General features: G+C 41.1%; 1 protein-coding gene across 1 annotated transcript in view; it reads left to right on the top strand.

The window, feature by feature from the left end:
- Window positions 1-20624, top strand: part of RNFT2 (ring finger protein, transmembrane 2) — a 43913-nt gene that overhangs the window by 10175 nt on the left and 13114 nt on the right. The window contains exon 5 of the mRNA XM_075273659.1: window positions 4352-4505. Within this exon, the coding sequence (XP_075129760.1) occupies window positions 4352-4505 (154 nt within the window). The remainder of the gene's footprint in view (window positions 1-4351; window positions 4506-20624) is intronic.

Genomic DNA, 20624 nt, shown 5'->3' with positions numbered 1-20624 from the left:
GCTGCATAGATCCGCGCTTCATGCAGCGCAAGAAATGCTTGAAGATGCCTGCCACATGGGTGACCCAACTCACTAATAAGAGACTACAGAGATGAGTATCACTTTTATCATTTTAGAACTCCATATTTACCTCTTTTAAAGGAGTTTTCCCACGAAGCAAGTTATTCCTTATTAACAGGATAGGAGATAGCTTGCAGATGAGGTGGGGTCCAACTGTATATTGTATAGATCCCCACTGATGAGGGACTTTCTGTTCTGAATAGAGTAGTGGTCGAGCAGCTCACGCACTGCTCCAACCTTTTCATTGGGAGCACAAGAGCAAGCCGAAGTACAGAGGATCTTTCACCGCCTACATCAATTCAAGTTTTTAGCATCTGTTAATATGTGCTTCTCCACTCATTCCAGCGCTTTTGGATTTTTTTTTTCTATTCCTCACCATTCCTGAGCAACAAGCACAGTTAGTTTTGGTGCCTGACGTGCTATTTAAGCTCTGTAATGTCCAAAGGGTGGTTGTCAGCGGGGTTGCGTGATTCACAGCTTCAACCAGCTCAGTGCACATCTCCCTCTATGTTTCCATCCACTTGTAAAACTTCCATAAGACTAAATACTAAAACATTTGGGGAAGATTTGGCACTAAAGACCCTAGAAATAATATTGCGCTCTATATAATATATTTATTTATTTATTTATTTTTTCCTTTTTTTTTTTACCAATATATATCACATAACAACCAGATCAGAATCCAGCTGCCATTTTAATAGTTGCAGGTTTGCTATAGGTAACTCCACTTCTTCAATGGATACATTTTCATTTCTCTTATACTGCTAAATGCAGATTTTGAAGAAGTATTCCCATCTCTAGGATCATATTTGTACTGTAAGCTAGCTGAAGGGTTTTTACCTAATACATTCTCCATTTGTCAGATACAGCTGAATCTGTTTGCTCAGTATTTACAGCTTGTTGCCTAGGTTTGATACCACTATCTATCTGCAATGGTGGACTGACTCAGTCCCTGTATCTGACCATCTCTATTCTCCATCAGTGCCTCTGTTTTCTCTACATGTAAATCTCAAGCCAAGTAAGGAGAACTGCTGTACATAACACAGGCTAAGCCTGCTCACCAGCTTATCACTGAACCAAGAAATGCAAGGGAGATGACACAGAAGAGAAGGTGAAACCCTGAGATGAGAAACCCCTTTAACTCCCTCCATTCGCATATATCTGAACTATACAATATATACTATACAATTTTTATGGATCAGTTTAAAAAAAAGAAAAGAAAGAAAATTCCCTAACTGAAGCAAAAAAAAAACATGGTGAATAGGTAGCCTAACTATGCAACTATACATTCACTGCTGCATATATAGGTGTAGCTGACAGCAATACATAGCTCAGCTTTTTTCAGTAATAAAAACTTGCATCATTCACTATTCCATTTGAAGCCCAGAACAGTCCATTTCCGTTTCAGAGCTGCACCCATTTTTTCTATGGTTTGTGGTCGTAATGTGGACCTTAAAAAAGTTACTTTAAGTGAATGAGCCCAAACCGAAAGAATTTCCTCTGAAGATCAGGTGTCAGATGTGAAAAAATAATGTACCGTATTTTTCGGACTATAAGGGTGCATGCACACTACGTAACGCCGGGCGTGTATGAGAGCCGTACATGCCGGCGTTACAGCAGGGCTGCCGAACACTTCCCATTCACTTCAATGGGAGCGCTTGTAAACGCCGCTGTTACGAGCGCTCCCATTGAAGTGAATGGGAAGTGTTCGGCAGTCTGCTGTAATGCCGGCGTGTACGGCTCTCATACACGCCCGGCGTTACTCAGTGTGCATGCACCCTAAGACGCACTGGACTATAAGACGCACCCAGGTTTTAGAGGAGAAAAATAGGGAAAAAAAATTTTCAGGCAAAAAATGGTAAAATATTTACCGTAATATATGGGAGTTGTAGTTTTGGAACAGCTGCAAGGCCACATTGACAGGTGACCCTGCAGCTGTACGGGGATGTATAGGGAGTTTTTTTTGTGGGGCCAGGTGTACTTTTTAGATATACCATTTTGGGAAATGTTTATTGCTTAGATCACCTTTTATTTAATTCAGAGGCAAAACAGAGAGAAAAACCCGGCGGTTTAGCACTTTTGATTTTGACGTTCACTGTACATAAAAATATTAGTAGACATGGCATTTTCAGACACAGGGATACCTAATGTGTATGTTTCACAGTAATGTTATACTTTTATATGTATTCTAGGGAAAGGAGGTGAACTTTTATTTATTTTATTTTTTATTATATTTTTTTTAAGTGGTTTTTTTTTTTTTTTTTTTTACTATTTTAATATCCCCCGCCTAGGGGGCTTGAACCTGCAATCATTTGATTGCAAGTCCCATAGACGGCAATACAAGTGTATTGCCGTCTATGGGAGATTCTATACATTACTATCGCGGAGGGTCATAGACCAGCCGCGATAGTAATATATATCTATGACAGGCCTCGGAGCCTTCATTAGGCTCCCAGCTGTCATCGGAACAGGTCGGCTCCTGCGGCCTCGCCGTGCAGGAGCCGGCCTGCATCACTAAAGACACTTCCCGGCATCCGCCGGTCTATTACAGCAGATGCCGGGGACTGTCTTAGCTGCCGGGGCCTGCAGATTGCCGCGCTACTGCCGCTGAAGAAAACTAGCGGTGGCAGTAGCGCGGCCATGCTGCAAACCCACTCCTCCACCCACATTCAGACTATAAGACGCACCCTCATTTTCCTCCGAAATTTGGGGGGAAAAAAGTGCGTCTTATAGTCCGAAAAATACGGTATGTATCATGTGAATGGAAGCAGTATAATGCCGACCAACATGTTTTTTCATATAGAATATCCCTGCATTCACACGACGGAGTTTCCATGAAACTCGGTAAGTGTGTTGGCCGGATTTACTTACAGTATGCTGCTAGAGGGATGCCTAGCAGTATAGTTACCTCTGACTATAGTATGGGACAGTATATTGCTTGGAGGCATCTTAGAGGAGTCCTTCTCCCGACATACTGTTCCCATTGATAAATTCAGTCAATCCACGGACTGAGTTTCACGGGTGAAACTTGGTCGTGTGAATGTGGGGTTAGGCTTCAAAGAAGAGGTTTTATTGTGATCCTAAATATGTTCAGGAGATACTTGCAGGCTATGTATATACTCCAGTGTTGGCTTCTTTATGGCAATGCTTCATGAAGATACAGCTGTGTTCTGTTGGAGGTGTTTGGCTGTTTGTCTAGATAGTCTGACGCAGTCTAAACTCCATCCTTTATCCTACAGCTCTGCGCCTGCCTTATACACACAAGGAATTCCTACATTGCAGAGATTTCCATTACATCTAACACACCATTACTATTATGTATAAAAATCTAAACTTCTCAGTGGGGCAAAAATATTAACACCTTGCATGTACTAAGCCTTAGTAAGGGGTAATCTGGACATCTAGAGTGAAGAAATCTATACATTAACCTTAGACTCTGGTCACTTGTGTGACATGGTTACTGTTATAATTGGATCTATAGCAGACGCCAGCAGCCACCACAAACTTCATTGATTTATAATGATGTCTGCTGTTTTGGCTAGAAAAATATGGCTGCATGTTACACTATAGCTATCGGATTTGACACATGTGAACATAGCCTTACTTGCGCATTGTATTTCTATTGCACAGATTCTTCTACTAGTTTGTTGGATTTGTTTAGTGCAGATCTTTAGGAATTGTTTCTTAAGGGCTGAACAAGTCACTTGATAAGTGTGTTTACCACTAAAAGTTCTAATGTAGGTATATTTTGTATTCCTTCTGAGGGGCAGGGATAAGATTGGCCATTATTAACTTATAGAACATCCATTATGTTCACAGACAATCACGCCGACTTTTAGACAGTTTATTTAGCTGTCTCTTTACCGCTTCTGATCCCTTTAGTTTAATATCAGAGCCATGGAACAGATGAAGGCAATTTCATTGTCTCAGCTGACAGGTTATTGTACCGTATAGTGTGCACTATACCCGAGACTAAATCCTGTCAGATAGGATAGTTTAATCTTTACAACAATGCTGATTACAGGTATCGAAGTAATGGGCAATTTGCAGAGGCAACAAATCCCCGGGGGCCAACGTTCTCGCGTTGGATTGCTCTAATTGGCTTATTTGTGGATGATGTCAAGCATTGTAAACCAAGGCATTCAGGGACGTGCAGCTTCTACCGTCTTTCTAAACTTTCCCGTCTCCATGGATTCCTTGGATAATTGAAGTAATAATGAAGTTTAACTTCATTTTCATAATAAAAAAATCCTTTCTCAATTTTGCAAACACATTTTTGTTCCTTTTGCAGTCTTATCTTTCTGAAGCCAAATTTGGAGACTATGGATTTCTTCGAGCTCATGTGGATCGTGGGGATCTCGGACTTTGTTCTGAAGTACATCACAGTGTCTCTCAAATGTCTTATCCTCGCTTTTCCTAAGATTGTGATAGCTGTGAAATCTAAGGTAACTAAACCTGTGCTTACTTATAACTTACCTGCAGTACATTAGTCTACAGATGTAGAAGTTCTGAACTTGACCACTCCAGTATGTTACATCGATAATTTAGCATCCATGCAGTATTTACCAAGTGAATGGGCACCATAGCGCCACACCGCAGTCGGGTTAATGACTGTTACATCTGCAATTACTTTCTATTGCCAGGATGGTAAAGGATGAATGATAATACATGGATTTTTTTTATTGGATAGTGAATTTTGAAGTATATATAAAGTTCAGATTTCATATATGGCAAGTCCAGTTATAGACACCACCTGTGTAAGGGCGGGTTCACATATGCGCCCGTGCACGCTTTAGCCAATCCAGCTGGGTTTCAGTCTTCTGCCCCGAGAAACTGGACAACGGATGGAGACCCAGCAGTCAGTTTTCAAATCCATTCAAGTGAATGGGTTTGAAAAGTGAGCGCCCGTGAGCGTTTTGTACCTGTCCGCAGCGAAACCATTTTTTTTAACTGGACACAAATTCGGACATGCAGGATTTGTGTCCGATTAAAAAAAAAAAAATGGTTTCGCCGCACACAGGTACAAAACACTTACGGGCACTCACTTTTCCGTCCCCTGTCCAGTTTCTCGGGCTGAAGACGGAAACCCAGCTGGATTGGCTAAAGCGGAGACTGGGCGCAGATGTGAACCCGCCCTTATCTTCATCTAGCTTCACAATAGGGTTTCTCCACCCCGTCTCCTTTAATAATGAAGCTGACTCCCAACGCATGGGAAAAGAGAATAACGGTGTCCACACATGTGCACAGCTCTTTTTCCTTCTTTTCTGTTTTCTAATGAAGACAGCAGAAAATGACAGCAATTACTTCTTATTTAGGGATTGTAACCTAATGCTACTAGGTTTCTAAATTGCAAACCTGCCAAACATTGGAGTGATAAAGGCAAATGTGATTTATGCATTAGACACATTCATCCTTAGGGGGCATTCACACGGAGTAACGCGGTGCTGATTCTGCCACGACAACTCGCGGCAGAATCAGCGCTGATAAAAAGACTCCCATAGATTTCAATGTGTTATGTGCGATAAACGGAACCCATTGAACTCAATGGGATTCTGTTTTGCAGTGCTGATTCTTACTCGAGTTATCGTGCCACAATCAGCGCCACATTACTCCACGTGAATGTCCCCTTAACCCTTTTCTCACCAAGGACGTCAGCTCTACATCCTCCCAGAGTGGCACCACAGTAGTGGAGGACGTAGCTACTATGTCCTCCCTACTAATTCTGATATCTTTGGGCTGCATGAAGATATCTTGATGCTTTAAAATGCATTTTAAAGAGGAGAATCTCATCTTTAAAATGATACCAAGCACTTGATGATACAATGTATACTTTTGGAGCGATTCACTGTTGAAAACACTATTTGGCATTGAGATCCAACTGCAGATCTCAATTCCTGACAGTGTTTTAACAGTGAATCGCTCCAAAATTATAAAATCTATCATCAAGTGCTTGGTATCATTTTAAAGATGAGATTCTGCATCAAGATATCTCCATGCAGTCCAAAGATATAGGGCTCTAAAATGTCCCCTCCCCATCCTGTCTAAGCAAGCAACTTACGAACTGTAAAAGGAAGAGGAGGGGGGAGGAGGGCTCCTGCAGCGTGCACAGAGACAGAGAAGCAATCTGATCTTTGTGCACAACCTGTATGTGACCCGACCCGAGGACGGGGAGAGAAGGGGATTCAGTCCCTATTTCGCCCCTCCTGTCAATCAGAGAGCATACTATACTTTTGCACTCTGATTGTCACATACAGTTATAATGTAATTCCCCCCTGAGCTTTACTAGTGGGGTATTCTTATGTAACTCCCTCTAAACGTAACCAGGAAGTTTATTGGTGCTGTGACCTAGGCGTTTACCATTGTCCAGGTCGCAGCGCTAAAAAAAAGTCGCACCAAACACTTACACAACATATACACAAAATTATGAATAAAGTTTACATTTCACCCAATCCCTGTCCTGTCCATACCTGAGCTTTCTACAGTAAAATACGTCTCTAGTGATATCCGTTACATGCTAAAATAATAGTAATAACAATTATCACTAGAGATGAACGTATAGATTGCTAAAATTATTATAGGGGGATGGAAAATAACATTTTTATGTAAAGTTCTATTTAATTTGCATGCACAAAATGAGATGGCGCATTTCTGCAATTTTGACGTTTCTTTAACACCCGCCCCTGTAAATATATACATGTGTGGTATGTCTGAACTCCTCACATATTGCAGTTTTTTAGAAAGTACATTTTGTTTGCAGAAAGGGATTTCTTGAGCCGCACTTTAGTGGCAAATTTGAATTTTTGCGCAATTTTTGCTAGCAATCTCTGTTTGCCGCAACGTTGCATGAAGGTGGTTGTATATATGAACTATTAAATTGTGTTTTTATATACGGTATGCTGTGTAATCTGGAAAAAGTTAGATTTTGGTATCACAGTCACAGTTTGCTAGGTGCAGTATAGCTTTTTAACATATTAGTGAATAACAGTAAAATCCTGCTTGTCTTCTGTATTCGTGTTTTGGGGAGTCCGAGCTCTTGTTGTAGTTGATGCTTGTGGTACATATAGTATATATACACATTCTATACACCATAAGCTATTATTTTAAATGTATTTTGTATATGAATCTGAGATTGAACATGAGTTTTAGGTCCAATTATGTGTTTTAGAGCATTTTTTAAAAAAATGTTTTGTTTGACACAGAGTTGCATGAAAGTGGATCTGACTATCGATGATCCATTGAGATATTTGTAATCTTCAGGTTGTCTACTTTCAAAAAATATATAGGGTTTAGGGGTTCACTTACTTTTCATGGTGTGTAATCCCTACATTTTATAGGATGATAGTTTTTTAACATTTGTAGCTTCAAAGTAGAAGGTTTTTAGGAGGTTTTGTGCATATAATTTTTTGTTTGGTTTCCGCTTTTAGCAACTAATTACATTTATTTGCATTTTTTCATAAAACATTCATTTCGTTCGTATACAGTACCAAGCAGCATTCTGACAATGCTGCAGGTGTGTACTTTAAGAAAATATATAGGTATGGGGGGGTTGGATGATTTTTTTAATGTTGCAATTTAGGTTTGATATGTCCATCTCAAAATTGTGAAAATTGCTCTGGCTACTGGAGGTGCAAAATTTCCAGAGACCCTTGGCAGTGAAAGGGTTAAAGGGGTTATTCAGTTTCAGGCCAATATTGAGAGACCAGTGTTATAGTTTGTATAATAAGAAGTTATCCAGTTTTCCAATATACTTTCAGTATCAATTCCTCACTGCTCTAGATCTCTGCTCAGTATCATTCATTCTGTTTACTCCCAGTGGATAAAAATCAGTCCATGGTCATGTGATATACCGTCCATAGTCAAATGATGGACACACAGGTGCACAGTTCGTTACTGTTTGTTACTGTGCTCTAACTGTAACAAAAGGTAGTAGTCTCACTCATTGTCTTAAGGAGCCTAAAAACTATATAAGAAGTCACACTATTGTAACGGCTTACCTAGTTTTTTATGCAGATTTTGAGGGCTTAAAATCTGCCTAAATAAAACACCAGAAATCTGCCTCTCGTTCATGTCAATGAAAGACAGTGTCAGATAGCAGAAAACCGAAGAGTCCCGCCCTGTGCTCATACATGCTCCGCCTGTGTCTTCCATTGAAATGAAAGGGAGTTAGAAAAACTTTAAAGCATCTTTTAACAAGATCCACTTTAGAAAACACTTAAGGTTTTAAGAAACAGAACTCCTTGTTTGCTAGACAAAAAAAAGATGCTTTGGAAACACATTTTACATTGGGCTTTGGGGATAATACATTATGCGATTTTATATTTATATATTTATTTTTTTACATAGAAGCATGCACTTTGTGCAGACACACTAATGTAACGTAGGTGTACAGTACTTGTAATGTAGTAATTAAAAGCCTGAATAAATAGAAGAGCCAGCTACATTACCTCATGGTATGGAATAATCAATAGGTGGCTCCTGCTCGGCTCTATTAGGCTGGACATTAGCATTGCTGGACTGACCACCACATAATGCAAGCTGATATGGCTCCCTTTACTAACCAGTTAAGTGGGCTTTTATTGAATGCACTATACTGTGAGCAACACATTGACTTCTGCATAGAAGTGCAGAATTAAGGAGCCAAGTGGACAAATATAGATATGACCTGGTTATTATATATTATTAGTAGAACTGCTTATCTATTCACATTTATAAAAATGCACCTTTCCTGAGATCTCATGCTGTCTCTATCAGGCTAGTGTCCATTGTGTCTATATAAGTCATCAATATGTTGTGGAGGAGCATGTTACAAGGCATTGGTTTATATTGCAAGTGCATTAGGCATTTATTTTAGTCAGCATTGCATTAAAGGAATTGTCCAGTTTTAGACAAATTATTATTTCTTGTATCATAAAAAGTTATACAATTTTCCATTATACAATACTTTCTCTATCCATGCTTCGCGATTTTCCAGATCTCTGCTTGCTGTGATTCATTGTTTACTTCCAGTGGATAAAATCCGTCTATAGTTATGTAATGGACACACAGATTAAAGTCTAACTGCTTAATCCTTACCCCCCACCCCACCCCGATATCTACCGAGAGGGGAGAGTTGGATGCCATACACATTAGACGGACAGCCATTAATTTCTTGTGTATGACCAGCTTAAAGGTAGTCTACTCGCTTGCCCAAGCATACCAGCCATTATCACCACATTATAGTGATAAATAACATACCTTTGTTATGTATGTCACTGCTGTAGATTTTCAGAAAAATAACTTTGAAGTCATATGCAAATGAGGTATTGGGTGCACTTGGGACTCTGTTCTGGCTACTCTAGTAGTATTGATGATGTTAAAGCAGTGGAAAGGTTAGCACAGGCAAGAGATGGTAGGGGTCTGAGGGGTAAGAGCAGTTTTCCTGGGGCTAAGGGTAAGAGCACACATAGAGTTTTGGTCAGGATTTTGAGGCCATATCCGCCTCAAAATCCTGACCAAAAAGACGGCCCCCATTGGAATTAATGGGAGCCGCTCAGGTCTTTTTTCCGGGAGCCGTTTCTTTCGACTTCCGGAAAAAAGAAGCGAGATGTTCATTCTTTAGGCTGAGTCGCCTCGCGATTTGGCTTGAAGACACTCCCTCCTCCAGACTAGGCCCATTCATTGGGCCTAATCCGGAGCAGAGTACGCGGCTGGATGCTGGTGCAGTGCACTGGCTTTCAGTCGCGGCTACCCAGTTTTTGGATCGGAACCTGAGGTGGCCTCCGCCTCAGGTTCTGATACAAAAAAACCCTGTGTGAACCTACCCTAAAGGTTCTCTCCCTCATTTGCATAAGACTCCAAAGTTTTTCCTCTATATTTACCAAAGAGACATACACAACAAAGTAAGTTGTTTATCGGTGTAATGTAGTAATGGCAAGTAAGTATGCTCTGGGAGGCAGTTGACTACCTTTAAGCGTCTCTAAATAGGGATATGCCAGCTCTCCCAAATATACTCAATTACTTTGTAATGTGTGATGGTTTTGTAGATTTAGATTAAAAAAAAAATATCTTTTGATGTTTTATGCAAATAAGGCAGGGGCTAATTGAGACAAGGCCTTCATCTATTGGAGCAATGCTCTTGCTGATGAAGTAGGATAGATGATGTCATAACAGTTAGAGGTTCAGCTGTCACCGCATTGGGTAGTGCAGGCAGGAGATAGTCTGAGTGGCAAGAGCAGTGCTCCAGGGAACTTAAGACCCACCCTCAGTGCACCAGCTGACTCATTTGCATAAGGCTTCAAAGTTGTTTTTCACTTATTCCACAAAAGTGACATCCAGCACAAAAGAGCATTGTTTATCAGTGTAATGTGCTTTGTGACTTGGAGGTGGTAGTTGATCTTTGCATAATTTAACAGGAGCTATACCACCAGTATGGTTGGAATTTTTTCTCTGTCCCCACCATTCCCAGGCAGTAAGTTCAGGTAGTTTTGGTCCTTAATATGCTATTTAGGCTCTGCACTTTCAAGAGGGCGGTGTCAGGCAGAGGATCAGTTTTGGTGTTATTCTGAGGTCTGACACTGGCTGCCTCTGATTGGAGCTCTGAATCACACCCCCTGCCTGCCATCACATACGTGACAGTTCAGAGACTAAGTAGCATGTCAGATACCAAAAGTAACAGCAATTATTTCTTAAGAATGGAAGGAGTAAGAGAAAAATCCAACTACACTGATATCAGTGGAGCATGGTTATTTAAAGAACTAAGAACTGGAGTTGGTGGGGAAGGCGAAAGGTCTTCTTTAAGACCGGATACAATTAAAATATCACTTCTTTTGCCATGTAAGAATTCTAGAGGTACATTGTTTGTATTCCATACCTTATCACATGTAGAGTAAGTATGGCTATAGAGAACATCTTGTTTTATTGTCATTATGAAACAAGGTCCCAAAATATTCCATGAACTAGAGACCCATTGGGACATCAAACTACAAAAATGATTTCTTCTGTGAGTATATGGATCAGGTTTTGTTTGTGGAGGAATATGTGGCACATTGTATATGAGGAGACAGTTTTGAGGAGCAAATGGTGGCACCCTACGTGGAGAGCACTTTTGAGAGTCCTATTGCTATTCTGTGGTTTGGTCCAATAGAAATCACAATGTTAGCTGCTATTACTGTCTCACTGTATAAACCCATTGGCTGGCACTTTTATGGGAAAGTTATGACTTACAATTTGCTGCATACTGCTTTCCCTCTTTCCTTTGTCTGAAATTTGGGAGCTTTGTTAGATAATGGCTTTAAAGCAGAATTAATATACTATACTCTGACCTAAATATACATGTTCCTAAGAAGCTGGCAGTAAAGTAGGTCGGCGGTGTACTTTAATCATAATTAACGCTTACATATATACGTCTTAGTCACTTTCTCAACGCTGTTTTTTCTAAATAAAATATAGCTGGATATCCGCGTTTATCCATTTCTAGCCTTAAAACGTTTAACCTGAAATGCCCTCACAGCTCAAGATCTAGATGGTGTCTACATACTGTACCGCATGTCATCTGTTCAATTGCAAAGATAACTTGTCGGCTGAAGCTTTGCACTCATATTTCCAACATTAGTTCTGGAAGCAGTGCACGGCAAGACGGTGAGGTTGTCGGCAAACTTGTTTTAATCTGCTGGAATTGAAATTGGGTGAACTTACTAATAGACATTCATTGAGAAATGAACCCAATGTAAGATGTCGTTGTCAGGCCCAACTTCTCTACTTCCCTCTGACAACAGAAGGGAACCTCTAGAAGATCCCCCTGTCTGAGTCACTTTGGCACCAGTGACAGCTACTTGTAACCTTGCTGAGTCAATGACACGATTGACAAGGCTGGCTGGCTTATTTCAGTAACTAAGCCAGCCCCCTTCTCCGTCTGTGAATCAGGTATGGTGGAGAAGGGGGTGTACTTAGTTCTGAAATGAGTGAGCCCCCTGAAAAAACATCTCTGACACCATGAGTAAAGAGTAAGATCTCTGTGTCAATGTCTAGGTGAAAGTTAAGATGGTGGGCCTTCACGCCTTTCCTAATGACAGTCTATTAGAAAATTTAATCTGCTTTTATTTGCAGCAAGCTAAGGCCACAAGTATCGGTCCACAGCAGAAAAAAAAGCGGTGCAGGAAAAACCACGACAGCAACACATCACGTTTTTTTCCAAATCGCTTTTGGCAGAAAGTCTGTAAAGGTATCCTTTGGAAACTTTCTGCTTCCGTTATGCTTATAAGAAAATCGCCAGCGTTTCCGTAGGTGTAATTGACATGCTGCGATTTCCAAAGCTGCAACAGTTTTGGAAATTGCTGCATGTCCACTGCGTGTATTTTTCCGCAATGTGTGGATGGGTTTACACCATGTGGGACCCAACCTAAATCAGCTTTTTTCTACCTGGACACAGATCATACATATGATGTAGTTATCTTCAGATCATTGTCAGATCCAGCTTATTTTATCAGCAGCTACTGTTGATCTTACGTGAGTTCATGAAATTTAGTCTACGTTCACATCGGAGTCTGTCCAGTACAGAGTCCAACTGAAATTGCAGACAAAAAAGACTTAAATGGGTTCTATGGGACTAAAAAATTGTGACTAAAGGCAGGAAATGCTTGTTATATGAATGAACAAAGATAATAAGTATCTTTGTCTGTTTGTGCAATTTTTTACCATTCCTCATATTTTCAGGCTCATGCAACAGTCCCGGGTTGTGGGAGTGTCAATGCTTTTCCAAGCAGCCCTTCCCAGCATCCACTTATTGCGCCTCCTAGCAGTTTTTCATTCGGGCCCAGAACACCCAATGATGATGTGCAATACTCTCCCTGTCTTGCTATTTGCTTTATACATATACATATATATCTGTGCGTATATGTGCTTATATGTATTTAACTATATACACATATGTGTATGTTTATACGATGCTTAAAAAAATAAGGGGATCACTTAAGCAACACAATGTAACTCCAAGCAACACTGATTGACAATCAATTTCACATGCTGTAGTGCAAATGGAATAGACAACAGATTAAAATTATTGGCAATTATCGTGAGACTCTCAATAAAGGAGTGATTCTGCAGGTGGGGACCACAGACCACATAAGTGGCTCAGGTAGTGCAGCTCATCCAGTATGACACATCAATGCGAGCTGTGGCAAAAAGGTTTCCTGTGTCTGTCAGCGTAGTGTTCAGAGGCTGGAGGTGCTACCAGGAGACGTGAATGGGGCAGTAGGAGGGCAACAACTCAGCAGCAGGACCGCTACCTCCGCCTTTGTGCAAGGAGGAACAGGAAGAGCACTGCCAGAGTCCTGCAAAATGTCCTCCAGCAGGTCAAAAATGTGCATGTGTCTGCACAAACGGTTAGAAACTGACTCAATAATGATGGTATGAGGGCCCAACGTCCACAGATGGGGGTTGTGCTCACAGCCCAACACCATGCAGGATGCTTGGCATTTGCCACAGAACACCAGGATTGGCAAGTTCGCCACTGGCGCCCTGTGCTCTTCACAGATGAAAGGAGGTTCACACTGAGCACATGTGACAGACGTGACAGAGTCTGGAGACGCCGTGGAGAGCGATCTGCTGCCTGCAACATCCTTCAGCATGACTAGTTTGGCAGTGGGTCAGTAATGGTGTGGGGTGGCATTTATTTGGAGGGCCGCACAGCCTTCCATATGCTCGCCAAAGGTAGCCTGATTGCCATTAGAGATGAGATCCTCAGACCCCTTGTGAGACCATATGCTGGTGTGTTTGGCCCTGGGTTCCTCCTAATGCAATACAATGCCAGACCTCATGTGGCTGGAGTGTGTCAGCAGTTCCTGCAAGATGAAGGCATTGAAGCTATGGACTGGCCTGCCGATCCCCAGACCTGAATCCGATTGAGCACATCTGGGACATCATGTCTCGCTCCATCCACCAACGTCACGTTGGACCACATGCTATCTAGGAGTTGGCAGATGCTTTAGTCCAGGTCTGGGAGGAGATCCTTCAGGAGACCATCCATAACCTCATCAGGAGCATGCCAAGGCATTGTAGGGAGGCCATGGAGGCATGTGGAGGCCACACACACTACTGAGCCTCATTGTGACATGTTTTAAGGACATTACATCAAAGTTGGATCAGACTGTAATGTGTTTTTCCACTTTAATTTTGGGGGTGACTCCAAATCCAGGCCTTCATTGGTTAATAAATTTGATTTCCATTGGTGAACATTAGTAGGATTGTTTGTCATTGCAAAATAACATAAGCGTTTAGCTGTTTTTTCTACAAGTCATGTCTTAGATCTTTGTTGGCAGGACCACACAGTTTTAGTTTGTTTCTTTCTAGTGCATTACTGTTGTTATTTCATAACATTAAAAAATTGAAAACTTATGGACCCCTGTTTACCTAAACAGATCTTTTACACAGTCCAGTCACATTAATGTGACCACCTGTCAAAATCCAGAATAACCACCTTTCGCAGAGCGGACCACTGCGAGGCGTGCAGGAAGAGAGGGGATGTTGTGATGTTCACTGGGATGTTGAGCCATGCTGACTCCAGTGCTGTGACCAGCTGCGCTAGTTACGCATTTGAGCATCCATGGCGCGAACAACCCAGTCGAGATGGTCCCACAGATTCTCGATTGGGTTCAAGTCTGGGGAATTTGCTGGCCAAGGGAGTACGGTAAACTCATCCTGGTGCTGGGAGATGCCACCATCCTGAAGAAAAAAAATTTGCATGTAGGGGTGAACATGGTCCGCAAGGATAGATGTATACTTGTGTTGATCCATCGTGCCTTCCACAATGATGAGTGCACCCAGATGGCTGATGACACGTGCCTACTGCGATTGGCTATTTAATGTTGACGTCAAAAGTAGGCGGTGGTCACAGTAATATGACTGGACTGTGTATATGCATCTTAGGTTATGTAAAAATTAATCCCATGACTCCAGTGTCTTGCCTAATGTCTATAGCCTTCAGTATTCAATAGACTCTCATTAGATCACATTAGAATTTAGTTGATGGTCTTTAAGACTACCAATAGATCCCACCAATTTTTCTGGATTTCCTCACAATTTTTTGTCAGGGCTACACTACAACTTTTTGTACTGGTTGATTTTAACTATTGAGGGACATCCTCATCCTACAAGATAGCATATAACTCCAGTGCATCCATTTGGAATAAAGGTGTAGATTTTATAGTTAAAATGAATTGGTAGCTCTACATAAAGTCCCATTGTAACCCTGGGGTAACTTTGTTGACAATTGCGCTCTACTAGAATGAACAGGATGTGTGGCAGACGTCCATTACATCCAATGGTGGTGGCGCCTATAAAGTTTACTTATATGCTTTTACCTATAGTACATAGGATAAATGTATAGCATGGAGTTTAGCTTGTCGTGGAGTTTTTATTTTCATATTATAAAATGTCAGATTGTCCTAAAAACGTACTTACATACTCGCAGCGTTATTTAGATTTTGTGTAAAAGTTTTGTGTATGGTTTTTTAATCTTATGTAGGTTGTTCTTTTAATCTATTTCTAACCTTTTGTCTTGTAAGTAGGCCTGGCCCCTTTGAAGTTCAGTCATTGTAAGTTTTCATTGGTTCACAATTCCCAGCTTATCATTGGCAGACAAGTGCCACCGGCAGATCAATTAACTTTTGGCACACAAGGAATGCAGCCAGGCAGCTCTTCATTTGTCCCTGGCCCTGCTCCAAGCGAAGTTCCCCCTCCTTTCTCCCTTTCTTTAGCATCTTTTTTGTTTTTGGAGAGAATTAATATGCTAAAGCTGAACAGACAGGAATGATCTCTCCTGAGATAAATTGCTTCATCGGAAAAGGTTGAGAGTCGCTCCGCAACCCCCACCACCATCTACCGACAAATGGGAGCAGTCATTAATCCTTGTCATCTTGCTAGTGGATGATCGGAAGGAAAGGCACCCCAGATTCTCACCAAGGCTTTGTCTCACATGAAGGATTCATCTTTTTCAGATGAAATCAGCATCGGACTGAGCAACTATAATGGGAGACTTTTATTAACTCTCCACAGTGCGCCATATCAGATAACTAAAATCCTGTCATTTTTAAATATCAAACTTAGGATTTTTTGGCGATTTTTTTTAGTGTGTTTTTATGTATATATAAGTATATTTAATTTTTTATATTTGTTTTTTTCTCTTTTATGATTTCCTAACTTATTTTATCAATAGTTTGCTATAGCATGGCATGGTTCAGAGAGGCTACAGAGCTCCCTTGGGTTAAAACTAAAATTGGGATAATATCCAGATCATAAGTAAACTATCTTGACGCCACTCCCGTTACCAAATTCAGCTCTGCTACATCGTCTATAATGATGAAAAATCAAGTCAAAGTATTCATTATCCAGAAAATATATATACTTGGTAACTAAATACCAGAGTTTGGGAAGTTTATATATTGAGGTTGTGAGTTCATAGATAGAAGTTGTTTTAATACTTCCACATTTTTGAAACAATTCCAAACTTTTTAATATAATTTAATATTATGAACAACCTCAAAAATATATGACAAATATATAAAAAAATATGACAGATCTTTTTCTTTTCAGCTCAGGAGACATGATTTCATTTTCGGTTTTTTTTTTTCTCGACTCCACTTAATCTTCTGACAAGTTGAATTTGTCCTTAAACTGGTTAAGGACAATAGAAATGAATGCATGCTTTTGTATGAGTTGTTTAATGATCCATGGATTTCCACAAAGTGATGTCCTTCAGAGGAAAAAAATTCATCTTTTCAAATAGTTTTTATGCTATAGTTTGCAGAAGATTGGTACATACCTCCCATCTTTCAAAGAAAAGAAAGAGGGGCCAAATCCTCTTTTTATGTTCAGCCCCATCTCCAATCTCACGTAATACCACACACTCCTAGCAGCCCAGCACTGACATAGGGTATCAAGGCACACTGACACAGGGACAGCTTACAAAATCTGTATCTATTTCCTTGGATTTAGGATGGTTGGATGATACATACAGTACTCTGTCTGGTATATCATGCTCTATACCTTATTGTATATCATGTTCCTCCTTAAAACCTTCTCACCACTGTTACCTTTAGCTGTAGTGTCTTTTATATTACACAACTGGGATATTCTCTCTCTCTCTCTCTCTCTCTCTCTCTCTCTCTCTCTCTCTCTCTCTCTCTATATATATATATATATATATATATATATGTATAATTACCCAGTTCCTTTACACTATATCCTCTATCGTTATTCAACATATCACTCCTTGCCTTATAACCTCATTTTTAGGGTTAGTTCAAGCGGGGTTCCGCATAAACACATTCCGTTGCGACTTTCCGCTCCAGATTAGGCCCAAATGAATGGGCCTAGTCCGGAGGGTGCTGTCGCGAGGCGGACGCCACCTGAAGAAAGGGCAGCTTACTTCTTTTTTCCATGAGTGGGAACAAACCGCTAGTGGAAAAAAAGAACGCTAGTGGTCTACATAGACCTCTATTGTGAGGGGGCGGATTCCACGTCAAAATCCGCCCCCTCTTGCCCCATGTGAACTAGCCCTTAGTATCCACTAGCCATCCCTCTGCTTTCCCTCTATGAGGTTTACGTGACAATGGAGATAACTGGTTACTACTGGCATGAAATTGACAAAGGTTGGTGGGAATAGAGAAATAACCAATAGAAGCACCAAGCCAGAGCAGTTTTGACATGGCCACTGCCCGGGCAGTAATAATTCCCAAGCTTTGATAACTTATCCTATGAGAGTAGGCTTTGACTGACTGTGGCACCTGGTGTAATATAGCAGTGAATGCAGTTACTTCTGGTATAACTCCAAGACAGTCCAAAGGTCTGTCTATGTCATAGAGAAATATGGAAGATCTACGTGTAAATGGCTATGGTGATGGTGGCTACAACATAGGGGCAAGCAGCTATAGTTAGTCGTATATGTGGACATGACTGCTGCAACCAGCCGCACCAGCTATGTACACTTGATATATCTTGTGATTGGCAGTAAACAGAGACCAAGACCACGGGAGCAGCAGAATTGGACATTTTATGATATTCCTTGCTTTTGACTTATTTTCTTCAGTCCCAGACAATCCCTGTAAATCATGTCACCTCATAGAGCTGGATTTGTTGCAGAACTGACAATTCTTCCGTTTTTTACATTAGATTGAATTATTTAGCATCCTATTCCTTCATTCAGATAATACTACAATCTCTATAGAAGTTGTTAGCTTAGAGCAGTAAAGCCATGCATTGTCCTGGTTGGCAGGACAAACGGCAACTTGCAGTTGTTTTACTGATATGGATCTGAATGCTGCTTCCACGAGCCATTACCCAGCATGTACCTTGCCTATTTAGGCTCATTTTTCAGCTAGTATCTGCATGTATTTTGTCATCCGGGACATATTTAAGTTTATTACTGCACATTTGTTCTCCACCCATACACAGCAGTCTTTTATATATTTTCAAAATCACATTGTTTCCATGTTCTATTTTTCGGCAATGAGAACAATGTGGAATGACAACCTTATCTGCAGCTGGTAACCCACATGCGGACATTGATCTTTTCAGCTGGCCATGGGTTCATGGTGTTCAGTGCCCCAGCTCATTGGAACACTGAGGGCTTTTTCACACCATGAGGAAATGGCTCATTGAATTACTAAGCAGACAATTTAGTAGCAAAATAATAGAGGTACATTCATTTTAGCCACACAAACACATCTGGTCGGCACTCGATCACAATACCAACTTATTGGGTGCCACTAGCTGAGAGCTGAGTACAGTCACAGATGCTGTTTGATGATTAAAGGTTGAACGCTTCCAGGTTTCTGCATGGTGATTTTGGTGCCCCCTTCGCCAACGTTTTGATTAATAAGTAGTCTTCAGCAGAGCTGCCAGCTGACCACATTCTGTTTACATAGCAATTGTTTCCACTGGTACATCTTCATTTGCACTGATGGGAATGATGGCGATCCGTCTTTCCAATCATTTTCTATCTTTTATTGTAAAAATAAATCCACTTGTGACTTCCTGACTATAGCACATTATCTGATTTATGAGGTTTATTTATCAAAATATACTTACCAGATTTGCCAAATCTGATTCATGTAGCCTGAAACATGGAAGGCATGTTTTATAATGTAGAACATTAGTTGTTGTTCAATATATCATATGACATTGGCTTCATTTTCACCTATTTTATTCCTCTTTTAGGAAATGTCATGAACAAAAAATAGCAATTATTTTTATTTTGGCATTGTTTTATATTTTACAGTCTATACCAGGGGTCAGCAACCTTTTTAGTATTGTGAGTCCATTTAAAAAATAAAAAAAAAAGTCAACATTGAAGAAGTTATCGTGCCATATAACAATTGTATGGATGTTAACCACTCCATGAATGTATATAATGACAGTAACTAAGTAACTGGTTGACTAAACTTCCATTTCAATGTGATTTTTGCCCTTTCCTTTTTATGTGCAAAGAGGATTCTCCTCTGGTGGAAAAGACTTTTGGCTTACCTGTAGAGTAATCCGCAGTAATCCACCTATGAGAAGGCAGAGGATGTCCCTCACATGGCCTGGTCTTTTTTTTGCTGTATAAACCCATATAAATCTGTCCAGCTTTGTTGAAATGAACAGAGGCACACTTCAGCATGCTCAGCTACCATTTCATACTTTACTTTTGCGCTTGCGTTAAGGTACAAAAATGAGTTTCTGAGGCAATTGCTACCCTCTGACTAGAATAGCGCACAGCCCGGACACTAGGACACCATGCCTCAGCCTTTTCCCCTTAGTGCCTCCTCTTCTCCGACAGTGCTTACATTGTCCATGAGAATGAAGGGACTGCACAGAGAGGCAGCATTTTAAACATTAGAGAAAGCCATGAGTGAATATGCCTGAAATGCCAACCTTTTAGGCAATGCCTAGTAGACTAACATACTGTATATACTCGAATATAAGGCGACCCCCCCTAATTTTACTACAAAAAATGTCGAAAACGTATTGACTCGAGTATAAGCCGAGGGGGGAAAATGCCTGACATTTTGTTTGTGCTCATGTTAATCCTAGCCGGCTTCAGGCCTATATGGTAATATCCCAGACCACGTGACATCTGGTATATTACCATATAGGCCTGAAGCCGGCTAGGATTAACATCGGATCCCGGAGAGGTGAGTAAAACTGTTTATTATTTTCTCTCACCTCCCCTGGGGCTCCGATTATTATACCCCCGAGTATAATAATAGCGGCAGTGGGATCGCGGCTGGGGCTCTGGCCTACTCACTGTTGGCCTCCACGGCCTATAGTATAAGGTGACGCGGGGGTCAGCAGTGAGCAGGCCCGGGGACAAACAAACTTAAGTTCTCATACTTACCGTCCTCGGGCTGCTGCTCCCGCTGCCGCCACTGCTCATATTCTCCCGCGGCTGCTTGTCTTCTCCTGCGGCTGCTCCTGCGTCTCAGTGTAGGGGGCGTGATGACGCAGCCTGTGCTGAGACGCAGTAAGACGTCATCGACACACGCCGTGTACTTGCCTGAGCTAACGTGGCCACGTCACCCGGCATGTGTTGTAGCCGGGGGAGGGGGCCG

This window comes from Leptodactylus fuscus, chromosome 1 (genome assembly GCF_031893055.1).
Source record: "Leptodactylus fuscus isolate aLepFus1 chromosome 1, aLepFus1.hap2, whole genome shotgun sequence".
NCBI lineage: Eukaryota > Metazoa > Chordata > Amphibia > Anura > Leptodactylidae > Leptodactylus > Leptodactylus fuscus.
This window is presented reverse-complemented; position numbering and strand designations above follow the sequence as displayed.